Below are 25,443 nucleotides of genomic sequence, written 5' to 3' on the forward strand. Positions count from 1 at the left end.
ACCATCAGTGTGTCACCAGTGTGGTCTGTGTGTCCGTTATTACCATCAGTGTGTCACCAGTGAGGTCTGTGTGTCCGTTATTACCATCAGTGTGTCACCAGTGTGGTCTGTGTGTCCGTTATTACCATCAGTGTGTCACCAGTGTGGTCTGTGTGTCCGTTATTACCATCAGTGTGTCACCAGTGAGGTCTGTGGCCGTTATTACCATCAGTGTGTCACCAGTGTGGTCTGTGTGTCCGTTATTACCATCAGTGTGTCACCAGTGTGGTCTGTGTCCGTTATTACCATCAGTGTGGCACCAGTGTGGTCTGTGTGTCCGTTATTACCATCAGTGTGTCACCAGTGTGGTCTGTGTCCGTTATTACCATCAGTGTGTCACCAGTGTGGTCTGTGTGTCCGTTATTACCATCAGTGTGTCACCAGTGAGGTCTGTGGCCGTTATTACCATCAGTGTGTCACCAGTGTGGTCTGTGTGTCCGTTATTACCATCAGTGTGTCACCAGTGAGGTCTGTGTGTCCGTTATTACCATCAGTGTGTCACCAGTGTGGTCTGTGTGTCTGTTATTACCATCAGTGTGTCACCAGTGTGGTCTGTGTGTCTGTTATTACCATCAGTGTGTCACCAGTGAGGTCTGTGTGTCCGTTATTACCATCAGTGTGTCACCAGTGAGGTCTGTGGCCGTTATTACCATCAGTGTGTCACCAGTGTGGTCTGTGTGTCTGTTATTACCATCAGTGTGTCACCAGTGTGGTCTGTGTCCTTTATTACCATCAGTGTGTCACCAGTGTGGTCTGTGTGTCCGTTATTACCATCAGTGTGTCACCAGTGAGGTCTGTGGCCGTTATTACCATCAGTGTGTCACCAGTGTGGTCTGTGTGTCCGTTATTACCATCAGTGTGTCACCAGTGTGGTCTGTGTCCGTTATTACCATCAGTGTGTCACCAGTGTGGTCTGTGTGTCCGTTATTACCATCAGTGTGTCACCAGTGAGGTCCGTGTGTCCGTTATTACCATCAGTGTGTCACCAGTGAGGTCTGTGGCCGTTTTTACCATCAGTGTGGTCTGTGTGTCTGTTATTACCATCAGTGTGTCACCAGTGTACGGTCCGTGTGTCCGTTATTACCATCAGTGTGTCACCAGTGAGGTCTGTGGCCGTTTTTACCATCAGTGTGTCACCAGTGTGGTCTGTGTGTCTGTTATTACCATCAGTGTGTCACCAGTGTACGGTCTGTGTGTCCGTTATTACCATCAGTGTGTCACCAGTGTGGTCTGTGGCCGTTTTTACCATCAGTGTGTCACCAGTGTGGTCTGTGTGTCTGTTATTACCATCAGTGTGTCACCAGTGTGGTCTGTGGCCGTTTTTACCATCAGTGTGTCACCAGTGTGGTCTGGGTCCGTTATTACCATCAGTGTGGTCTGTGTGTCCGTTTTTACCATCGTGTGTTCCCATCCCCACACCATATTTTATTATTGTTATGACTCCAGTGGAAACAAACATGTTGCGGATAGGAGCCCGCTGTAGAAACCTCCGTCAGCCCGGGAGCTCCGGCTTCTGTTTACACCGCCAGCCCCGGGCGCACGTGTACAGGACGTCACCTCTGTACAGCACGCTAGCAAACGGTTAAAGGGGCAGTGGGCGGGGCAAACTGAGACAGGAGCCAATCTGCGGGCAGGAGGAAGTGACCAATGAGACGGAGCATTACAAGGGGAACTAGGAAGTGGGTGGATTGCCGGCGGAGGCTGCATGTCCGGGGAGAAGTGCTGAGACATGAGCAAGGACCTGCCCGAGTCCCGGGGGAAGCAGCCGCATTCGGTGACTGGTGTGCATGATGCGGCTGTGCAGTGCGGTTATGTGTGTGGGTGGTAGCGCACAACTCCACACAGTGCCATGTGAGGCAGAAGTTCTGCACGAGGCAGAGCGTTCAGGGACTACTATCGAGGAGGCAGAGGCTGTACTGGAGCCGTCCAGAGATGGCGGCTTCACGTGCTACCAGTAGGGGGCACCATCTTGGCTACATTTGCCTTGCCATCAGATGAGCAGAGGAACTTATGCCTGCAGTTTGACAAGTATTACCTATAGGGGGCACAACCGGTGGGTTATGTGCCCTGTATCCCCTGTGAGCCTTTGTCATCAGCTGGGCAGAGAGGTCTAATGATTTTAGCTTCACATGTAGGGGCACCAGGGAGGGTACCTGTGCCCGGTCACCTGTGATCACCATATAGGCAGTGTTCATATGACTGCAGCGTCACATGTAGGGGCACCAAGGGAGGGTAGAATCATAGAATGGTAGAGTTGGAAGGGACCTCCTGGGCCATCTGGTCCAACCCCCTGCTCAAAGCAGGATTCGCTAAATCATCCCAGACAGATATCTGTCCAGCCTCTGTTTGAAGACTTCCATTGAAGGAGAACTCGCCACTTCTCGTGGCAGCCTGTTCCACTCATTGATCACTCTAACTGTGATCACCAGATAGGCAGTGTTGATATGACTGCAGCGTCACATGAAGGGGCACCCTGGAGGGTACCTGTGCCCGGTCACCCTGTGATCACCAGATAGGCAGTGTTCATATGACTGCAGTCTCATATGTAGGGGGCACCCTGGAGGGTACCTGTGCCTGGTCACCCTGTGATCACCAGATAGGCAGTGTTCATATGACTGCAGTGTCACATGTAGGGGCACCAGGGAGGGTACGTGAGCCCAGTCACCCTGTGATCACCAGATAGGCAGTGTTCATATGACTGCAGCTTCACATGTAGGGGCACCAGGGAGCGTATCTGTGCCCTGTCACCCTGTGATCACCAGATAGGCAGTGTTCATATGACTGCAGCTTCACATGTAAGGGGCACCGCTGGGGTTAGATTTGTCCTGTCCTGGTGAGCCATGGTTATCAGATGTGCAGAAAGGTGCTATGATTTCAGCTTTGCTTTTTCTACTGATAGGTGTGTGGAATAATAATGTCTGCCCATGCTATATGCTAGGGGTTTCAGTAGACTTCTGTTGGCTAGTGCTGAGAAAGAGATGTATACGTGTGTGTTCAGCCTCTGATTGTAGCAATAAAAGACTCGTTACCCATCTGGTCCATTCCCTGTGTCCTAGCACTGCCGCTCTTCCTCTTGTAATGAATCTTTTACTCCTGTGTTGTTGTTTTTTTTGTTTTTTGTTTTTTTTTTTATTCTGCTGAATTAGGAGAGCTTTCAGTTGAGTTAAATTTTGTGAAGGTGAAATTTCGTAATTTTGCCTTTTACCTATTGGAATATTTCTTGCTGTTGAAGTGACTACTGTAGGCGCTGCCGTATGGTATCAGTTTCTGAGCCACTGTTTCAGCCTAGTATGGCTGCATATCCTGTCACTTTTAGGTTATGTGCACACGTTGCGGATCGTAATCGTTTTTTTGTGGCGAAAACGCTTACACAACGCAATCCATTGAATTCAATGGCATTCCGCACATGCTGTGCTAATGCTGCGTATTTTTCCACGGTGGAATCGCATCGCGGAAAAATCCGCAGCATGCTCATTCTTTGTGTGGAATCGCAGCGATTCTGCACACATAGGAATGCATTGTTCTGCTTACTTTCCGCATGTAACTATGCCCACCATGCGCAAAGTAAGCGGATCATGTGCGGATGGTACCCAGGGTCTGGAGGAGAGGTGACTGTCCTCTGGGCTGTGGGTACCATATCCCTGTAAAAAAATAGAATTAAAATAAAAAATCGTGATATTCTCACCTTCCGGCGGCCCCAGGAGCCTTCCCAATCCTTGCGATGCTCCCGGCAACTCCCGTCCCCAGTGATGCCTTGCGACAATGACCTGTGATGATGTAGCGTTCTCGCATGATGCTTCGTCATCTGGGGTCATTGTTGCAAGGCATCACTGGGGACGGGAGTTACCGGAGCATCGTGAGGCTGCGGGGGCCGCTGGAAGGTGAGAATATCACAATTTTTTTATTTTTTTTTTAAATATTTTTAACATTAGATTTTTTTATTACTGATGCTGCATAGGCGGCCTCAATAGTAAAAAGTTGGTCACACATGTCAAACACTGTTTGATGAGTGTGACCAACCTGTCAATCACTTTTCCAAGCGATGCTACAGATCGCTTGGAAAACGCTAGCATTCTGCAAGCTAATTTACGCTTGCAAATCGCTAGTGTTTAGCGGGAATACGCATGCCAATTCCACATGCTCGTTTTCCACGTCAGGGAGTTGTGGAAATTTCCGCGGCAATTCTGAACGTGTGCACATGCCTTATAAAAACTCAGCACTACTACAAAACAAAAGCTGTCTCCATAAGTAAAAGTATAACCGGCAACCCGTGGTAGCTGCTTTAACTTTTCATTTCCAAATAGTAATTTTAAAAAGGTGAGAACTTTAAAGAGAACCTGTCAGCAGGATTGTGCACAGTAACCTACACACAGTGTCAGGTTGGCGCCGTTATGCTGAGTACAATGATACCTGGTGATGAAATCCATCTTGTGGTTGTTGTGTAATCTTTATTTGCCATTTTGTGTTAATGACATGCCCGTTTTATCCATAAAAATAAAAAAAAATTGCCATGCCTGCTCAATAGCAGCCATCGGCAATCTGGTTGATGCTACTACGCAGGCCGCACCATCTTAGTGGAGACCACTTATTTTTTTTTCCTCTGGCAAGATGGTGGCGCCTGCACAGTAGCAGCTAGTGGATCGTCGATGGCTGCTAATGCACAGGTGCGGCCGGCGCGTTTTCAAACTTTTTTTTTTTTTTGTTATTAATAGCGGCAAAGAAATTAATTGCATACATATTATAGATGTGAACAGGCTGCAGTGCTGGTGCATGCCTGCTGCACGTTTTTTTCTTCCATTCCGCATACGAAAATCGCATGAAAAAATGCATGTTTTTCGCAAGAAAACGCATGCAAACTCGCATGCGTTTTTCCTGCGGCGTGAGTCGCGGAAATGCTGCAGAAATTTCTGCAACGTGGGTACTTAGCCTCAGTGGGACACGCAGCAGCGACCAGGCCCCCGCTGTGAGATCGCTGATCGTGGTGGATCGTCCTGGACCATCTTTTGAACATCGATGTGTTAGAATCGGGCCACCATCTAATTAATAGAAATATCTATATCTCATTATGTAAACTAGGGGGCTGGTCAGTGAAGGATCAGTGACTGATGAATACCTTAACAGAGCACCACGTGAAGACCCCCCCCCCCCCCCCCCCCCCCTTAGAGGTCTTCATGAGCATATCATTAACTCGCAACTGAAAATAAAAATTAAAGAACCACCACAAGACGGATTTCATCACACAGGTATTGTAATCAGTATAACGGCTCCGACCTGACAGTGCCTGTAGGTTATTGTGCACAATCCTGACAGGTTCACTTTAACCTTTGGGTATAAACCATCTTCAGCATAGGTAACTGCTAATTGATGTATGTGTGACTGATGAGACTCCCAAGGATTCCAAAAACATGGCTCTGCAGTGCACCTTCTAGAAGGCAGATCCACTACTCCATTCATTGCCGAAGGGACTGCAGCAGACAGCTGAGTACAGTGCTTTATGTCCAGCTATCCGACAGACAATGAATGGAGTAGTAGATGCAATCTTGACGGTGCACCACTGAGCCATGTTTTCAAGTTCAGTGGGAGGTCCCAGCAGTCGACCTTCACTAATCACTTGGTACAAACCATTTAAGTTCTGTGTGCGCGAAACCCGCTTCTTTGTCCTCCTGGACTGATCTCTCACTGTCTTTTCATGGGTAAGTTCTGTGGTCAGTGAAGACAGTTCTCGCCTTACTGAGACAGGAGATGGCGATTGGTGCATATAAAGTTCTGTGGAGGGAGGAGGAGCTAGAGGCAGACAGACATTCTGCTCCAAGTTCTCCTGAAACAGTTACAGTTCTCCATAGAATATTATGAGCAAAAACTGTCATCTATTGAATGGGAAAAACCTGTATGAGGCTAGTTTCACACTAGCGTTTTTGAGCGCAGCGACGGCCTGCGCACGGCCGCCGCTAAGCCCCGCCCCTGCCGTGCCTCCACCAGTAGCTCCGCCTACCGGCGCATGACGCTGCATGCGCCCTGCGTCCCCTATCTTTATCACTGGGGGCGCAGGCCGTGCGCAGTATGCGTTTGGCGGCGCATGCGCCTTTTTGATGGTGCGCCGGCGCAACCAAACTGCAGCAGGTTGCGTTTGGCGCAGGTCGGTGCACCGTCAAAAGGATGCATGCGCCGCCAAACGCATACTGCGCACGGCCTGCGCCCCCAGTGATAAAGATAGGGGACGCATGCAGCGGTAGGCGGAGCTACCGGCGGAGGCGCGGCAGGGGGCGTGGCTTAGCGGCGGCCGTGCGCAGGCCGTCGCTGTGCTCAAAAACGCTAGTGTGAAACTAGCCTTAGTTGAAGGCAGATCTTACCTGTGACTTGAGAATATGGAAAGTGAATAATTGGTCCAGGAGAAGAGGTTTCTCCAATAAAGTGTATTGCAAAGTTTATTTTCGCGTGAACTATTGACTTATGGGGGAAAAAAACTTGTTCTTTAAAGGTAATTTAATACTCTAAGATGTGATAAAACAATTAACTTAATGAAGGCCCACTGCATTGCCTTGCTTGCTGCCCTCACACACCCCCTGGACCTCTCTGCAGGCTATCGTTCAGGTCTTTGCCTACTACACTGAGTGGCAATCTGTTGTTCCAGTTTGGGTCCAGTGAGTGGATGCTAGTGGGCAGAAGGCGCTGTCCCCCTTCTGTCCATGCACCACAATCTACATTAATCTAGAGCTTGGATATATGTGGTTACACTTGTTTTCCATTGCTTGTGTCTTCCAGGCTGCGGACCACGTGATGGAACCAAGCTCTTCAGGAGTGTTCTGTAGCAGGATTCTGAATATGGTGAACTCGGAGGATGTCAACGCCATCATACTGGCTCAGAGGCACATGTACGTTTCTCCTGAGGTTGTCATATGGAAATAAGAAAATGCCCTGAATAGCATAGAGAATTGTCTGCTCTGTGTTTGGGGGCTCCCAAGCAGTCTGTGTGGAATTGGGGGTTTGTCATTGGTATTTCCATTATGTCAGTGAGGCTTGTGCTTTATGTCTAGATTTGGAGCACAAAGTGTCACCGTGATTCCAGACGTCACGGCCCTTCACAAGGCTTGCACGCTGCGGCTGTGTTGCATAATCAGCCTTTCTACATGGAGGGCATAGCTATAGGGGATGCGGAGGTCTCCTGCTCCTATCCTACTTCTTTATATCGTCTTTGTGCTACTCTACTTGGAATTAATTTAAAGTGGTTTCCCCATGAACAAAGTATATGTTAATCAATAGATCTTGGAATAACAAGTTCCATAATTAGATGTGGTGTTCTGTGACGAGATAATTGTATGAATGGGCCTCTGCTATGTACAGGCAAGAGTATACAGAGAGGACAGCACGGGATGGCCACTTCTGCTGCTTTCTGCGAGGTAACACATTGCTTAAAATCAGGCAGGGAAATGTTTTTCTTTACAAAAAGAATCAGCTGTGACCCCCTGCTGTAGCCCCTTTTGCCTCCTCTCCTGCCCAGTACCTGTGGTGTGATCAGACAATGTCCCTGTATGGTCAGACACGGCCATTACACAGTACACAGCAGGGGCATATGTATAAGATTATCTCAGCACAGGAACAATTTTTATTAAACACATCCAGTTGCAGAAATTATTATTCCAAGATCTATTGATTAAAATGTACTTTTTTTGTGGGAAAACCTCTTTAATGAGGTTTAACGGTGGCGTTTATAGAGATGTCGGATTGTATTGTGGCCTCCTTTACATTCGCAGATGATGTATGTGCCACATAGGAGACACCAGTACTATGAAATCCATATAGTGAAGGGCTCTACTTCAAATCCAATGAAAAAGGAAAGCAGAAAGGCACTTACTGAAGCTAGACTGCGTAAATATTTATTAGGTAAAAACAAAGTGCTTTCACACTTCCTTTAGTGACACACTCGGTGGCCCCCTTGGTGCATACGTCTGAGCCCCCCCACCCCGGAAAACTATTTGGGACGCATGAACCGACTGGGCCATAGACTGTAATGGTGCCGGTAGAGCGAATGTGGGCTCTGATGTACACAGCCGAAAATGATACACGTCTACTGGAGGAAGACACTCGAACATAGTAGACACTCCTGAAGATGATGCATGTTTACTCTGCCAGCACCGTTGGTTCATGGTTCGGTCAGCGCATACGTCTGAGTCCCGTTTGCAGGGGGTTCGGGCATATTCCCCAACGGGGCAACCGAGCGTGTCCCTAAACGCAATGTGAAAGCACCTTTTAAAAAAAAATATACGGTTTGGTCAAAAAGTTGCACTGATACAAATACTGTGATTGGCATGATGAGCAATGTAGCCATGTAATTTTAACCCCTTAGTGACCACCAATATGTCTTTTTACTGACCTGCGATATAAGAAGATAGCATCCCCTAACGGGTGACAATCCAGCAACTATCAGCTGTACAACTTGCTGCATCAGCCAGGATCAGTGTTGGTACTGACTATAGCAGTTTAACCCTGCAAATGCTGCTGTCAATCACTACAGCATCTAGTTGGTTAACAGAGTGTGTGGCTCCCTCTCTAATCACATCGGAATCCTGAGATCTTGATCATGTGTTTCTGATGTTTCCATGGCAATCTATAGCCAAATAGTCTGCCGTTGGGTAGTGTATAATGTGATTCCTCAGCCCCAACACGCGTTTCAGCAAAGCTTTGTCAGGGGGGAATCACACCATACACTACCCTATATGGGTGCATCACTTGATGTAAGTATTATGTCTGCTCTGTGGTCCTTTGTTCCGTAGTACATACCATCCTATTTGTGTATAGTACGAGTGCTGGCTGACACTTTGTCTATGTATAGTTGTGACCCCCCCATCTTGTGGATACTCTGCATTTATTCACATCTTTATTTACTTTGTATTGTTTTAATATTTTCAATAAATTGTATATTTTAGGAGACTTTTCAGCACTTTTGTTGCTTTCTGTTGGTATCGACTGTCCTATAGTGCATCTCTGTGTTTGGTCTATAATTATGCTCACAGCTTTGTTGGTATTAATAAAGTGACACTGGTCAGATTTTTAAAAAAAATTGGCGTGGTCACTAAGGGGTTTGTTTAGTAAATAAAATGGGTATGAATAGACACTTCTCTTAAAGTGATGTCAAATACTATTCAATGAAGAAAAAAGGTGCAGTCACCCAGGTAAAAGCACCATATAGGAAGGAGGCACCCACACATATGTATTGCCACACGAAGTGGCCTTAGTTTTAATATTCCTTTGGGGTCTTTGCGTCACTCTTGACCTTGCAGCTTTGATATCCCACTTAAGTGGCAAACCACTTTGCCACTTCATCCACTAGAGCTTATGCTAGGCATTACCGTTATAAACTACGACAACACACATTGGTGATGGGGGCTTCTACACGTGATGGTCAATATACTGTAGACCGTCCGATGTAGCATTCACAGGAAGTAAGTTGACGGTCATCCTGATACATGCTGGACATGTAGTTTGTGAATCCAGGATGCTGCTATCACTAGTGGCTTAAACTACCCAGCTTCATTCCTGCACCGCTTTCCCAATTTCTGATACAACCCCTGAGAAGTATTTTTTTTTTTTTTTTTTTCCCCTCCACGCAGACACCATGTGTCTTCTCCCCTTATACACTGGGGCATTAAGACCTGTGCAATTCATAGCCACTACAATCAAAATCACTTGCACGTCTGTTTAGAAAGGCAAAGCTAAAATGGTGAACGTATTTCTTCAGACATCTTATAAAGCGGGAAGTATGCTCATTGGGGTCTTGGGATCTCTTCACGTTAACCTTATGGTTTATGATGGAATGCACAATGCTGTGCTGGCCTATCACACAACAGGTAATGACAGAGTCCTACGTGATACTAGGAGAGAGTCGCCATTTGCATGAGTAATTTAATGGTTTCGTGCTGCAGTAAGTCGCTGCATGGATATGCACAGCTGCATCATGTGACCCCATATAAAGATATATGATCTAATTTACCAGTGTGGAATTGGGGGCCCTATAAATGGATTGTTGACATTTGAAAATACACTGTACAAAGTAGGATTCTAATTGTATGGGTTGTTTTTTTTTTTCTCTTTTCTATCTTCAGGCTTGATCGTTTTGAGAAGACCAATGAAATGCTGTCAAATTTTAACAGTCTATCCAATGTCCGGCTGCAACAGATGAGCGATCGCTTCTTACATCACACAAGAACTCTGGTGGAGATGAAGAAGGATCTGGACATGATATTTAGAAGAATAAGGTGCTAGCTCACTCTTTATCCACACTCTATTGGTGGGAACCGATAATAAAGATGTAAAGCGTTCTGACATATTGAACCTTCTCTCCACTTCTCACTCTGCGTTTACCTGCAAACATTTGTGAGTGATTGGTAACATCCGCCGCTCTTTGACATCTTCACCGTTTGATTTTCTTTCTGCAGGATGTTGAAAGGGAAGTTGGCAAAACAGTATCCAGAGTCTTTCAGCAGTAAGTGTTGGAATGCATTATCACAGATGAATTATTTCCCTAATTTTCCTCTCCAGTGTGAATGTCACCGGGTCATCAGATCTGTCCTAAAGCTATGCCCATTATGCCATATACGCGCTGATGTCCAGTTAGTATTGTACACTATTACTGCTCTAATTAAAAGGAACCATGCATGATACTCACTTGGACTCATACAGTGGCAAAAAAAAAGTATTTAGTCAGCCACGAGTTGTGCAAGTGCTTTCACTTAAAAAGATGAGAGAGGCCTGTAATTGACATCATAGGTAGACCACAACTATGAGAGTCAAAATGAGAAAACAAATCCAGAAAATCACCTTGTCTGATTTGGCAAGATTTATTTTGCAAATTGTGGCGGAAAATAAGTATTTGGTCATGAACAAAAGTTCATCACAATATTTTGTTATATATCCTTTGTTGGCAATGACAGAGGTCAAATGTTTTCTGTAAGTATTCACAAAGTTGGCACACACTAATGGTGGTATGCTGGCCCATTCCTCCATGCAGATCTCCTCTAGAGCATTGAGGTTTTGGGCCTGTCGCTGGGCAACACTGACTTTCAAATCCCTCCAAAGGTTTTCTATGAGGTTGAGATCTGGAGACTGGCTAGGCCACTCCAGGGTCTTCATATGCTTCTTACGAAGCCACTCCTTCGTTGCCCTGGAGGTGTGCTTGGGGTCATCATCATGCTGAAAGACCCATCCACGTTTCGTCTTCATTGCCCTTGCTGATGGAAGGAAGTTTACACTCAAAATCTCACGATACATGGTCCCATTCTTTCTTTCATCTACACGGATCATTCATCCTGGTCCCTTTGCAAAGAAACAGCCCCAAAGCATGATGTTGCCATCCCCATGCTTCACAGTACGTATGGTGTTCTTTGGATGCAGCTCAGCATTCTCCAAACACAAAGCGTTTTGTTTCTACCAAACAGTTCTACTTTGGTTTCATCAGACCATATGACATTCTCCCAACACTCTTCTGGATAATCCAAATGCTCTTCAGCAAACTTCAGAAGGGCCCGGACATGTACTAGCTTAAGCAGAGGGACACATCTGGCACTGCAGGATCTCAGTCTCTGTCGGTGTAGTGTGTTGCTGATGGTAGCCTTTGTTACAGTGGTCCCAGCTTTATTTAGGTCATTCACTAGGTCCCTCCATGTGGTTCTGGGATTTTTGCTCACCGTTCTTGTGATAATCTTGACCCCACGGGGTGAGATCTTGTGTGGAGCGAGCCCCAGATTGAGGGAGATTATCAGTGGTCTTGTATGTCTTCCATTTTCTTATTATTGCTCACAGTTGATTTCATCACACCAAGCTGCTTGCCTATTGCAGCTTCAGTCTTCCCAGCCTGGTGCAGGGCTACAGTTTTGTTTCTGGTGTCCTTCGACAGCTCTTTGGTCTTCACCATAGTGGAGTTTGGAGTGTGACTGTTTGAGGTTGTGGACAGGTGTCTTTTTCTACTGACAACAAGTTCAAACAGGTGCCTTTGCTACATGTAATGAGTGGAGGACAGAAGAGCCTCTTAAAGAAGTTACAGGTCTGTTAGAGCCAGAAATCTTGCATGTTTTTAGGTGACCAGATAAGATAAGATAATCCTTTAATCGTCCCACCATGGGGAAATTCAGAGCATTACATCAGCAAGGCAGGAACATGTACAGATACAGATGCATAAAGGCATTACATTGACGGTAGGTACATATACGAAAAAAAAAAAAAGTAACCGGACTGTCACAACTTTAAATCTATCAGTTCTCTGTTTGGGTCGTTCTCCGTTTTGGACAGTGCTGGTTATACAGCCTAACTGCAGCAGGAAGGAAGGACTTTAGATAGCGCTCCCTCTCACATTTAGGATGAAGTAGCCGGTCACTGACAGTACTGCACATCTTTGTCACTGTCTCATGCATGGGATGGGAATCATTCTGCGCCATGTAGCTCACCTTGGCCACTATCCTCCTGTCGCCTACTTCCTGAACTGGATCAAGGGGGCATCCCAGGACAGAGCTGGCCCTTCTAATCAGTTTGTCCAGCCTATTCCTGTCCCTGGTTGATATGCCACTACCCCAGCACGCCACACCAAAGAAGATGACTGATGCCACAACAGAGTTGAAGATGGATGCTAGGAGTGCCCCTCTAACTCCGAAGGCTCTCAGCCTTCTGAGCAGATAAAGCCTACTGTGGCCCTTCCTGTACACTGCATCCAAGTGATGGGCCCAGTCAAGCTTATTATTGAGGATCACACCAAGGTACTTATAGGTGTCGACTATCTCAATGTCATTTCCCTGAATGTTCACCACTACTGGTGGATTTTTTCCCTTGTGAAAGTCCACCACCAATTCCTTGGTCTTCCCGGAATTAATCCTAAGGTGGTTCCTCTGACACCACTCCACAAAAGCTTGGTTAGTATCTCTGTACTCTCTTTCATCTCCTCCTGTGATGAGGCCTACTATTGCAGAGTCATCAGAATACTTCTGCAAGTAGCAGCTAGATGAGTTGCACCTAAAATCCGCAGTGTACAGTGTGAAGAGAAAAGGGGCAAGAACTGTACCTTGAGGTGCCCCTGTATTGCAGATCACCGTGTCTGACACACTGTCCCGAACCTTTACAAACTGAGGTCGGTTCGTGAGGTAGTTAAGGATCCAGGTGGAGAGTTGGAGGTCCACACCAACAAGGCCCAGCTTGTCTCTCAGTAGACCTGGCTGTATGGTGTTAAAAGCACTAGAGAAATCGAACAACATTATTCTCAGTGTTCCCAGGTTTCTCCAGGTGAGAGAGAGTCCTATCTAGAAGGTGGATAATGGCATCATCCACACCAATGCCCGGCCTGTAGGCAAACTGGAGAGGGTCCATATCCGAGCTCACTAGAGGACGGAGACATGTGAGAACCAATCTCTCTAATACCTTCAGGTGTGATGTCAATGCTACGGGTCTATAGTCATTAAGGTCTTTCGGATAAGGTTTCTGCGGAACTGGTACCACACACGATAATTTCCACAGTTGTGGTACTATACCCATTCTCGGGCTCATATTTAAAAGATATGTAATGATCTCACTCAGCTGGTGCCCGCAGGTTTTGATTAGCCTTGCACTGATGCCGTCAGGACCTGCAGCCTTCAAAACTTTGATCTTATTCAGTTCTTTTGCAACCTGGGTACTTGTGAAGAACAGACCCTGGCTCAGTTGACAAGTTGCAGCAGGGGGGGAGGTCATTGTAGCAGAGAGGTGTGAATGGTATGCAGGGGCAGGAGCAGCCAGTGTGTGATTAAATCTGTTTAAAGAATAGATTAAGTTCATTAAGCCCCTCTTTATCTACAACCATCATAGAGACAGTCTGTCTATGCCCAGATATAGACTTTAGACCCTCCCATACTTCATGGATCCTTTTCTGTGACAATTTCAGTTCAATCCTTCTCTTATAATTAGCCTTTCCCTGCCTGATTAGATACTTCAGATCCTTCTGAACCTCTCAGCCTGCCCTTGTCACCTGATCTGAAGGCCAACTTCTCTTTGAGAAGAGCCTTTATTCCGGGGCTGATCCATGGTTTGTTAGAGAAGCACCTCACTACTTTTGTGGGTACCTTGTTGTCTACACAGAAATTAATGTAGTCCGTACTAAAATACTTGTTTTCTCTAGTCACCTTCCACGACGGTATACGGAGGTTACCTCTTTGCCCTGATGGGGGACAGGAAACACAGAGAGGTTAAAAGGCCCTCCCATCTCCCACCTGTCAGTGTCTGTCCTGTTCCCCATGGAGCAGGGAGAGGTCCGTATACTGTGGTGGCCGGCAACTGCAGTAACGGGGCAGGGTTACCTGCGTCAAGATGCCGGGCAGCTGGTGGTCGCGTCTCGCCGCCTCCTCTTTGCTGCTCTCGCTGGCCTTCCTGCGCCCCCGTGAGGGCAAAGCAGGCCAGGGATCCCTGACCGGGGGCCTCCCGCAGCTCCCCGGGGTCTCCCCCTCCAGCGCGCGGCATCTGGGCGTCCCGGAAGTGACGGCGGTGGATCTCACACGTCACTTCCAGTATCTGCGCTCCAGGGAGGACGCCGACTTCCGGTAATGGCGGCCCCCATGCGACGCGCGGTGCCCGCTTCTGAACGCCAGCACGTGGACCCAGGAGGGGGAATGGGAAGCACCGATCGCTGGAGGGCAGGTGCTGGCTCTGAGGAGCATAAAAGCCCTGCTGAAGCCTGCGTAGAGGTAAGACAAATACCTCAACATGGATGGCTCTTCGTGCCCTGCGTCTGCAGAGCCCAGCTCTGCTCCTGCCACTGTGAGTGTTGCAGGGAAGGGGTCCGTGGGGTGGTGATCTCACTTTGGGGTCTCCCTTTATTCTGACCTCCCTCTCGTTTTAGGGAGAAACGTCTACCTACAAAGCCGCAACTAGAAAAAAGTGCCCAATATGTAACATTAAAATTCCCTCATTATGGGATAAAAAGCTTTGCTGGTCCTGCACCGACAAAGTAGTTGAAGCAGAGCAGCCGTCCCTCTTAGACGAGATTCGCTCCCTGTTCCAACAAGAGGTGTAGTCTTCCCTAGCAGCTTTTACACCACCACCTCCACCACCACCACAATCCCGTTCTCCAGCAAAGATAAGGAAAATACAAGTTGAAGACTCTGACTCTGAGTCCGACCTGTCTTATACATCGTCCTCTGGGAGATGGGAGGAACCGGTATCGCCCAGGGCTGCCGAAATTAGGAAATACCTCTTCTCCTCTGACTATATGGAGGAGCTGGTATCAGCAGTACTCAAGCACCATGGAGTTAGGAGCCAAAACTGCAGTCCATTGCCAACATATTGGACATGATTTCGCAGGAGTGGGAACTGCCGGAAAAAACGCCTTAGCACTCCCTCCGAGATGAAACCTAGATTTCCCCTGAAAGGCGATTCTGCGAAATGGGACATCCCCAAAGTTGACGTTCAGGTGGCGAGAGTTGCAAAAAGAACTGCGCTCCCATTTGAGGATTCTTCTCAACTGAAGGACCCGATGGACAGAAAAATAGAAAGTCTCCTAAAGAAATCTTGGGAGACATCTGCGTCCACGTTAAAGGCGAACATCGCCTCCACCTGCGTAGCTAGAGGTTTGTTTTGCTGGCTTGAGGAACTAGAATCCCACATATCACAGGGTACCTCCAGGAGTGAGTTATTACACTACCTACCCATCCTGCATAAAGCTACAGGGTTTTTAGCGGACGCCTCTATGGAATCCGTTAGGGTAGCCGCTAGGTCCCTAGTACAATCTAACGCAGCCAGGAGAGCTCTCTGGCTCAAGATGTGGAGCGGTGACATCTAGGGATGAGCTTTCCGATATTGAAATATCGGAAATCGGCCCGATATTTTTTTTCACATCGGAAATCCCATAATCCTTCAGCCTCTGAGCGCTCCGTGGAGCCATGTCAGTCAAAGGACATATTGACACCACCACCGGCAGTTTTAATTTAATAATGTAAAATCACTAACCCTAACTATCCCTAACCCTTACCACTAACCCTAAACGTAAATCCTAACCCTACTAACCATAACCCCAATCTTAACTAACCCTAACCCTACTAACCATAAGCATAACCCTAACCTCTAACCCTTACCCTACTAACCATAAACCCTAACCCTACCCCAACTAATCCTAACCCAAACCCTTCTCCTATGCTAACTCCTTCCCCATTATCCTGAGGTGTTTCCCCTCTATTTTATCCATTATATAGCACTGTAGTGGTCATTTTGTAATTCCTATTTTTTTTTTTTCTCCCATTGACTTGCATTGATATCGGAAATAGATATCCGATATTTTTCAAATATCGGAATTCCGATACGATATTGGGCAATATCGCTCATCTCTAGGGACATCACCTCCAAAGCCAAGTTGTGCGCCATACCCTTCAAAGGGGAATATGTCTTCGGGCCTGCCCTAGACGAGATTCTAGAGAGAGCCACTGACAGAAAGCGCTTCCAGAACAAAAAGCGGCCCTTTCGTGCCCCACAAGCTCAGACCTCCCAAGCAAGAGGCAAAGGCAAAACGGGGAGATGGAGCTACCCGAAGGGTAGGGGAAAAAATTATCTCGTCCCACAGCAGCAGCAGGGCCAACCAGACAAGCAATGACTTCGACCTGGTGGGGGGAGACTCTTAAAATACGTACATCAGTGGGAAAACATCACCAGTTATCACTGGGTCCTCAACGTCATCAGGGAGGGCCTATTGATATACTCTATCTCCTCCCCTCCACGGGGTCTAAAAGTCACTTGCCTCCCGACCCCCAAAAGACCAGACAACACTGCGGTTAGGACTCAGAAGCCTCATGGGGTCAAGCGCAATCTGCCCGGTCCCAGAATCAGAATGGGGTCAGGGCAATTACTCTCGGTTGTTTCTGGTAACCAAACCATCAGGCGAGGCCCGTATTATCATAAATTTAAAGGGACTGAACCGGCATGTAAAATACCGAAAGTTCAAGATGGAATCAGTAAAGTCAGCCATCCCCCTGATCGGGCCACATTTCCTTATGTCAACCATAGACTTAAAGGATGCCTATTTTCATATTCCAATCCACCTGAGACACAGGAAATATCTGAGGTTCGCGGTACAGGGGAATCGTCAGGTGGAGCACTATCAGTTCAATGTCCTTTCATTTGGCATCTCCTCAGCGCCAAGAGTTTTCTCCAAGGTACTGGGAGAAGCAGTGTCATTCATCAGGAGCCAGGGCGTCTGTATAGTGCCTTACCTGGACGACCTGCTGATAGTAGCTTCCACCGAGGTGACCCTGGAAACCCAAGTGTCAAAAACCCTGGATATGTTAAGGTCTCTGGGATGGATCCCCAATTTGAAAAAATCTCAGCTGCAGCCCTCCAAGACCAGGAAGTTTCTGGGCGTTCTTTTGGACTCTGCAAAGCAAATGTCATTCCTTCCGGACGACCACCGTCTAACCTTAATATCAAAGGTCAAGAAATTCAGGGACATAAGGTCCCCTATAATCTGGGAAGGCATGTTGGTCTTAGGCTCTATGACAGCGTCTATACAGTCAGTAGCCTGGGCTCAAGCTCACTCCAGAACCCTCCAGGCTCACATCTTGGAAAACTGGAACTGTCATTCTGGTATGCTGAACAAGAAAGTGCACCAGCCGGGTCGAGAGAGAGAGCCTCCCTAGCATGGTGGATCAACACCAGAAACCCCTGCAGAGGCGCGAGTTGGAACCAGATTCCGTTGACTACAGTCACGTCGGATGCCAGCAGAAGGGGATGGGGGTGATGGTAAATCAGACTCCATTTCAAGGACTCTGGGATCAGACCACGAGCGGGAAATCGTCCAATTTCAGGGAACTGAAAGCTGTGGATGAAGCCCTCCTGGCAGCTGGTCATCAGATTTCGGGGCATCACATCCGAATATATTCGGAAAACATGACCGCAGTGGCTCACATCAAGCACCAGGGCAGTACAAGATTCAGCAACCTGAAAGGAATCTCCACTCGAATATTCTGTTGGGCCGAAAAACACCTATTGTCCCTGACAGCGGTCCATCTAAAGGGCACCACCAATATACAAGCAGACTTCTTAAGTTGCCAGGACATCCATCCTGGAGAATGGAGCCTAAACAGCAGGAGCTTCAGATTGCTAGTAGACAGACAGGTGGGGCCTACCGGAAATCGACCTTTTCGTCTCTCACCAAAACGCACAGGTCGAGGCCTTTTTTTCACTAAACCAGAGAGACAATTCCAGGGGAGTGGATGCCCTGGCCCAGGATTGGGACTTTCACCTGGCCTATGCCTTCCCACCAATACCAATCCTGGCGAAATTCCTGAGAAAGGTACGAGAACACCCGACTCCGACTATCTTGGTAGCCTCGTTCTGGCCGAAGAGAAGCTGGTTCAACCTGATTACCGAGATGCAGGTAGATGGACCGTTTCTCTTGCCACTAGAAGACTATCTCCTCTCGCAGGGGCCGATTCGCCACGCAAATCCACAGAAGGGGAATCTGGCGGCATGGTTACTGAGGCCCAGGTACTAAGATCCATGGGGTTGTCAGATCCGATATTCACTACCCTACAGAATTCCAGAAAGCCGGTAACTAACGCTATCTACAACAAAATTTGGAAAAAATTTTCATCTTTCTGTTTACCTAACTTACCAGATCCGCTCAGGCCAAACATGTCAAAAATTTTGGATTTCTTACAGAGCGGTTTAGAGATCGGCCTTAGACCTAGCACCTTGAAGGTCCAGGTATCAGCTCCGTTTTCGACCAAGATCTAGCAGGTCATCGCTGGATCAAAAGATTCATGACTTCGGCCATCAGAATGAATCCTAAAAAACAGACAATAGTCCCTCCATGGGATCTGAACTTGGTGCTTCAAGGGCTCGCAGGTCCACCATTCGAACCTTTTGTTTTCTTGCTCTCCGCAAAACATGGCATACAAAACAGTTTTCTTAGTAGCCATAATCACAGCCAGGAGAGTAAGCGAATTACAAGCCCTATCGATAAGGGAGCCTTATTTGCTTGTTAGAGATGACTCTATAGTCCTTCGTCTCGACCCTTCCTTCCGAAGGTAGTCTCCGAGTTCCACCGATCCCAAGAAATCGTCCTACCCTCATTTTGCCAAAACCCAGCAAATGTTTAAGAGGAAAAGTTTCATACTCTGTACGTCAGACGCATTGTTCTATATTACCTGGACCAAACTCGTCCTTACAGAATCGACCAAAATCTGTTTGTCCACTCCTCAGGTCAAAACAAGGGGGAAAAAGGTGGCAAAGGGCACTATAGCCAATTGGATAAAAAAAAGCTATAGTGGAAGCATATATCACTCAAAATATGCCTCCCCCAGGGGGGATCAAGGCCCATTCAACCAGATCCACTTCGGTCTCCTGGGCAGAAAAAGCAGGTGCATCTCCAGAGCAGATCTGCAGGGCAGCAACGTGGTCTTCATTCCATACCGTCTCAAAGCATTATAGACTGGATGTAACATCCAGTAGGGATCTAGTCTTCGGCCGAAAGGTTCTCCAGGCCGTTGTCCCTCCCTAGTGCCAAATTAGTTGGTATTCCTCTGTATACCGTCGTGGAAGGTGACTAGAGAAAATAGAATTGGGCTTAGCGGTAATTCGGTTTCTAGGAACCTTCCACGACGGCACTAATTCCCACCCTATACTCCTGGATAAAGAATCTGGGAATTGGAAGGTAAACCAGGGCTACGGTCTCCGTTATAAGTCACTGGGAGGGCCTTTTAACCTCTGTTTCTCCTGTCCCCCATCAGGGCAAAGAGGCAACCTCCGTATACCGTCGTGGAAGGTTCCTAGAAACCGAATTACCGGTAAGTCTAATTCTATTTTCCACCATAATTTGAAAACTAAATCTTGCCAAATCAGAGAAGGTGATTTTCTGGATTTGTTTTCTCATTTCGACTCTCATAGTTGTGGTCTACCTATGATGTCAATTACAGGCCTCTCTCATCTTTGTAAGTGGGAGAACTTGCACAATTGCATAGCTACCAAGATTTTTGTGCCACATAGGGCTATTCTCGTGTGTGTGTCTGTATGTTACAAATTAGCACAGATAAAGGATGTAATTTTAGTCTGTCCTACACTAGCTGTAGTCTCAGCATTTCCTCCATGCTAAGGCTACTTTCACACTTGCTTTTTTTTTTTTTTTTTTGCAGCGCGTTTTTCCTGCAAAAAAGCGCATACAAATGCTGCGTTTTTATGCGTTTTTACCGCGTTTGGGTTTTTTCCAACATTAGTTAGCCCCTCACACTAACCCAAACCATGACTTTACTAACCCTAACCCTTAACCAAACCATACTAACCCTAACCCTAAACCCCCTTAACTAACCCTAACTCTAACCCAAACCCCTAAATTCCACTGTCTAACTAATGGTCAACAAAAAACGCATGCGCAAAAAAACGCATACATGAGCATGGCAATGTGCACCCATAGACTTATAATGGGTGTCTTGCTGTAAAAAAACGCATTGCGCGCGCATGCGTTTTTTTATTTAAGTGTTTTTATTAAGTTTTGTGAATTTTTTAACAGGAAAGGAAAGAAAGTGGGAAAGGGTTAGGTGAGGAAAGGATACCCCCTGTAAATACAGGGAGACCCCCAGATGGGGGATAGACAGGTATACAAACATAAAGTACCATAATTACATCATACGTACAAAAATAAAAGCTATAGTTGCATGTTACCTGTCCCGTCCGTAACCACTAGGTGGTCTAGGACCTGTTTGGAGGCTTTACCCCCCTGTCCTCAACCACGCAAGGTGGCTCTAGGACCGATTGGGGGTAAAAAAAAGGTTCAAACAAAGCTACAAAAGCAAATACCTGCTTATTCTACATGAATATAATATAAATATATATATATATATATATATAATTATACTTCTTTATCTTCCTAATTCTAATCTGTTAAACACAAATAATGTGCCCTGTTAAAACGTACTACTATTATTAGTGCCCGAATCTTTGTAAATTTAAAAAACATGAATAATTTTACTCCTAAAAATTAAAAGGAGGACAAGTCTGCCACCATCTTAGAGCTTTGTAATCTTTAGACATCTTCACGGAGGGTTGATGTCTGCTTTAGGAAGTCTCGAGATCCCAGGTGAGTCCGCTGAGGGCAATCTTCCAATATTTTTCAAAAATTCAACACCCTCTTCCAGGGAAGAAATGGCAAACATCTTTGCTGCAAACTTTATCTGGAGGGTGGAATTTTGGGTCCAAGTATAAGAAATATTAGCACAACGAAGTTCCTTCGTTATTGATTGGAGTGATCTTCTTTTCTTCCATGTATCCTTAGAAAAATCTTTATAGAAGGATAGGTGGCTGTAAGATGACGAGAGAAATAGCGGGTCTTTTGCGATGTTCAGCAGTGTATTTCTAATCCAATTAGGATAAAATGAGACAATGACATCTCTGGGAACATCAGACGGGAGGGAAGGAGGTCTGCGGACTCTAAAGGCTTTCTCAATCAGGTTTATCTTGCTTGTGTGAGGGATAATTTGATGAATCATTGAGGAGATATAATTGTTTAATTGAAAGGCAGGAACTTTCTCTGGGATTCCCCTGATCTTAACGTTGTTTTTCCTCTTAAAATCTTCATATATAGCCAGATTATTTCTGAAGGAGTCTGTCTGTCTTGAATTTTTTCTACAGATTTTGCAAGTGAAAATAAATTCTTGATTTCTTCAGCACGTAGAGTTTCGAGTTTCAACTGAGAAATATCGTTCGTTCTGAAGTCTTGAGTAGGAATAACTAAGGTTGTTGTAGGTTTAGGATTAAGTTCTTCCAGGAAGGAAAGCAGCACTTTTTGAAAGAGTTTTTTTAAGAAAAGCTCTGACGTACACGTTGCTTCTGAATTTTTCCTTATAATAGAATTCCCCCCTAGTGTTTCAACAGATATTAATAAAGCTTTTACTAATTTAATCAGGAAATCCTCTGTAGGATAACCATCAGATGCAGGTATTTTGTCAATTAATGATGTGATAGATGTACTATACTTTTCCTTCCTATGGTCATTCCCTTCATAATCAGAGTTACCCTCTTGCCCATCTTCTGAAGAAAAGTCTGAAGAATTAAGCTCAGAATCTGTACTAACAGATATATCACTACGTCTAGATTCAGGTGACCCCATCTCCGAAATGCCCTCTGAATATATACCTTGCAAATCTTCTAATGAATTATACAAATTATTTGCTTGATCAGATAAATCCCCTGAGTGGTCACTGGGCCCAGAAAATTCAAAACTTTGACTCTTTATTTCCTCCCCTTGCCATGACCCATAAAGTACCTTCTCATCCTTCTTTGGGATAAATGTTGGTGCTTCATGTCTGAGTCTACCATCAATAATTAAAATGGGTGAAAGGGGCCTATGCTGGTTATGTCTTATTGAGGTTGCAATGTAATCCTGCTGGTCTTCGTCCCCCATCACCACCTTGTCACATAACTTAAAGCTATCCCCTATGCCAAAGCTTATGTCATTAGAAAAATTTAGTTCCTCCCCCCTCCGCTTGGGATCATCTCTACTATTTTGTGTCTGTTCTACTGTAATAGAGCTTCTCGTTTCCATTGCCTCCGCTAGTTCCCATCTCTCCCCCTCAGCCATCTCGTCCATTATACACTATGCTGTTTCACCCCACCTCTCCTCCATTCCCTGCTCATCTAGCTCTCTCATTGACTTAAGTGTTATCCCAGTAGCTGCTTTGAATTTTGTTATAAAGTCTTTCTCAGCTTCTTTCATAATATGTGTAATTCTTTCTTCATTTATAAAGCTCCCCTCTGCTCCTTCATTAGCTTTTAAGTTTACTGCAAAGTCTCCAGATCTTGTATCTGTTACTACTTTCATGCTCTCCATTGCTCCCACAGCCACTTTTGGAACTGCCGCCATTACTACCGGCTTCACCGCTACTGATGACAACGCTGTCTTCCCCAGTCTCCCAACGGCTCCCTCCTCCATTTTTAAATTTCCCGCCATTTTCTCTGTTCTTCTGGCTGCTCCGGCAGCCTCTGTAGCCGACACCGCCGCCTCCCCTGGGTATCCCGCTGCTCCCGAAGCCCCCGACAGACTCACCTCCACCTCTCCAGCAGAGCCAACCTCTCCATCAGCCGCGGACACAATCACCGCCGCTTTTCCCCGTCTCTTGGTAGCTCCCGCCGCCGGCGAAGAGACCGCCGCCTCCTTCAAGTCTCTGGTTGCTCCCGCGGTCGCTGATATGCTCACCGCTGTCACTTCTGGATCCCGGACCTCCTGTGACGCTGTCTCCATGCCGCCGATCGCTCCTGTGGCCGCTGACGTTACCTCCGCCTTCCTCGGAACCCGTCCTGCACCTGCTGCCGGCTTGATAGAAGCAGATTCATGCCGGTTTCTTCCTCCTACCGGCGCCGCTGCTTTTACTGGTCACGCCGCTGTTCCTGCTGCTGTACTTGGCCTCCTAGGGTTGTCTTCCCTCCCTGCATTGGGCTTTCCTCCTCTCCGGCCCAGTGCCGACCCCGGGGAGGATTCTTCTGTACATCTCCCCGCGATCTCCCGACGCTTCAGCAGGCTTGACCCCTGAAATACTGGAGCCGCTGTCTGCGATGTTTTCTTAGCGCCTTCAGCCCAGGGAGTCTGTTGGTCAAGCTGAGTCATCTCCTTCCACTTCTCTTGGCCGGATGCTGTAAATCCAAGCCGCGGCTTTGTTTTGGAAGGCAGGCCTCCTTCAGATCTCTTCAGAGAACTTTTTAATCCAATAATAAAGTTGTTTTTCTTCGGATCCGGGTTCTTCTTTATTCCAGGCATTCTTTAGAAGGTTTGAGAGTCCAAAGTTCTGCTTTAAAGTAAGCTTTTGCAGGCTTAAGTAGGGGAAATAACAGGAGCTCAGCAAAACATGTCTGCTCCTGTCCCCTGCAAACCACGCCCCTGCACATGCGTTTTTTTGAGGCAACATGGACGCCCAAAAAATGCAACAGGATGCATTTTGTGCACCCGAGCGCACACCGCTGAAAAACGCATACAAAGGCATGTGTATGCGCACATAAGCGCATCCCATGCAAAATATAGGGGGGAAAAAAACGCATGCGTTTTTTAGCGCTAAAATACAGCGCAAAAAAAGCAAGTGTGAAACCAGCCTAAGAGACACCCCTTGAAAGCCAGACCCATTCTGACTTCTTTTAGATATAAGGGAAATCGTATGGGTAAATTTTATATTTTTACTCTCATGGATGCAGTACACACTTAAATGGTTAACCACTTCAGCGACATTATACTTTTACAGACCTGGTCGGGGACCATAGCCGTAGACTAGTTCGGCTCTGCTCCTGACCGGTTTCTCCCTGTGCTGGTGTACATATGGAAAGATCTGTCAATCACTTGTAGCTGCACTGGGAAGAGCCATCTGGGTCTGACATTGGATTAGTTTTCTCTTTCTATGGTCCCCAGACAGATTTCTAAAGTGTATTTTAATGAATTTCAGAAAAAAAAATCTACCTGGCTGCAATTGTTCATCCAGGCATTGATTCATGCTGCCTGCGGTTTGGGGAGTTTAACATTTCAGTTCTTTGTTTCTATAAGACAGCAGGTTTCTTTTATGTCATCTGCATATAAATAAGATTTTAGTCTTTAAACTGTATATCATGCCTGTGTCTTTTCGAGTAAAATTGATTTGCTACTTTTTTTCTTCCTGTTTTTGATAAGTTGAATAAACCGTTTTTGTATCATTTGATTACAGATGTTTATGAATCTCCAATTTTAGAAGATGATGATGACTTTGACCCAACCCCAAAGAGTGCAGCCACCACTATTGCTACTTCAGAGCAGAGCACAGAGTCCTGTGATACCAGTCCCTCTATCATTTCCCCGACCATGAGTCAGGACTTTGAGGACCTTTCCCAGGCTCCCTCTGAAACGCCATCTGCTAATGGCCAGCTTCTGACAGATGATGAGGTGGCTCATGAGGACTAGTCAACTGTTGTGGGTGAACTCGCTCGAGAAGGTTTTTGAAAAGCCTTTTGCTGTAAATGGGATTTCAGCAATCTCACAATGAGCACACTGGTCCCAGAGGATATGTTGGGAGGATGTCTGAACTGAACTCTTGTACCACTGCTTGTGGAGGCATCTGTCAAGGCTGAGTCCAAGTTCTTCCTTCTGCTGGTGAAGGTTGTGTTCAAAGCTGCACTTGTTAATATATTTCCTGTCTATATGTAAATGACTTCACAGTGCTGCAAAATGAAGATTAAACCAAGAAATGCCACTTTGCAAACAGTCCTGTATTATCTTGTTGTCAATTTAGCTTTTCTAAACTACAAATTCTGTTTTTTGGCCAGATCTGCAATATAACGCTTTTTCTTCTCCTCTGTAAATGAATGTTTGTATTATGTACTTTTTGGGGGGATGTGGGGGGCTCAGGAATGTAACCCACCACTATTATCATTGTATAGCACCTTACAACATCCTTTCCTTCTGTC

At 46.3% G+C, this 25,443-nt stretch overlaps 1 protein-coding gene across 1 annotated transcript; it reads left to right on the top strand.

Moving 5' to 3' along the window:
• The first annotated feature begins 1,665 nt into the window (after positions 1 to 1,665).
• Positions 1,666 to 25,240, top strand: KXD1 (KxDL motif containing 1). Its single transcript, XM_073546187.1, has 5 exons — positions 1,666 to 1,813; positions 6,802 to 6,911; positions 10,140 to 10,292; positions 10,473 to 10,519; positions 24,708 to 25,240. Exons 1-5 carry the CDS (start codon positions 1,769 to 1,771, stop codon positions 24,938 to 24,940), a joined length of 588 nt encoding a protein of 195 aa, XP_073402288.1. The 5' UTR covers positions 1,666 to 1,768; the 3' UTR covers positions 24,941 to 25,240.
• The last annotated feature ends 203 nt before the right edge of the window (positions 25,241 to 25,443 follow it).

Source organism: Dendrobates tinctorius, unplaced genomic scaffold (assembly GCF_039654945.1).
Source record: "Dendrobates tinctorius isolate UK_male_01 unplaced genomic scaffold, ASM3965494v1 ptg000011l, whole genome shotgun sequence".
In the NCBI taxonomy this organism is placed as follows: domain Eukaryota; kingdom Metazoa; phylum Chordata; class Amphibia; order Anura; family Dendrobatidae; genus Dendrobates; species Dendrobates tinctorius.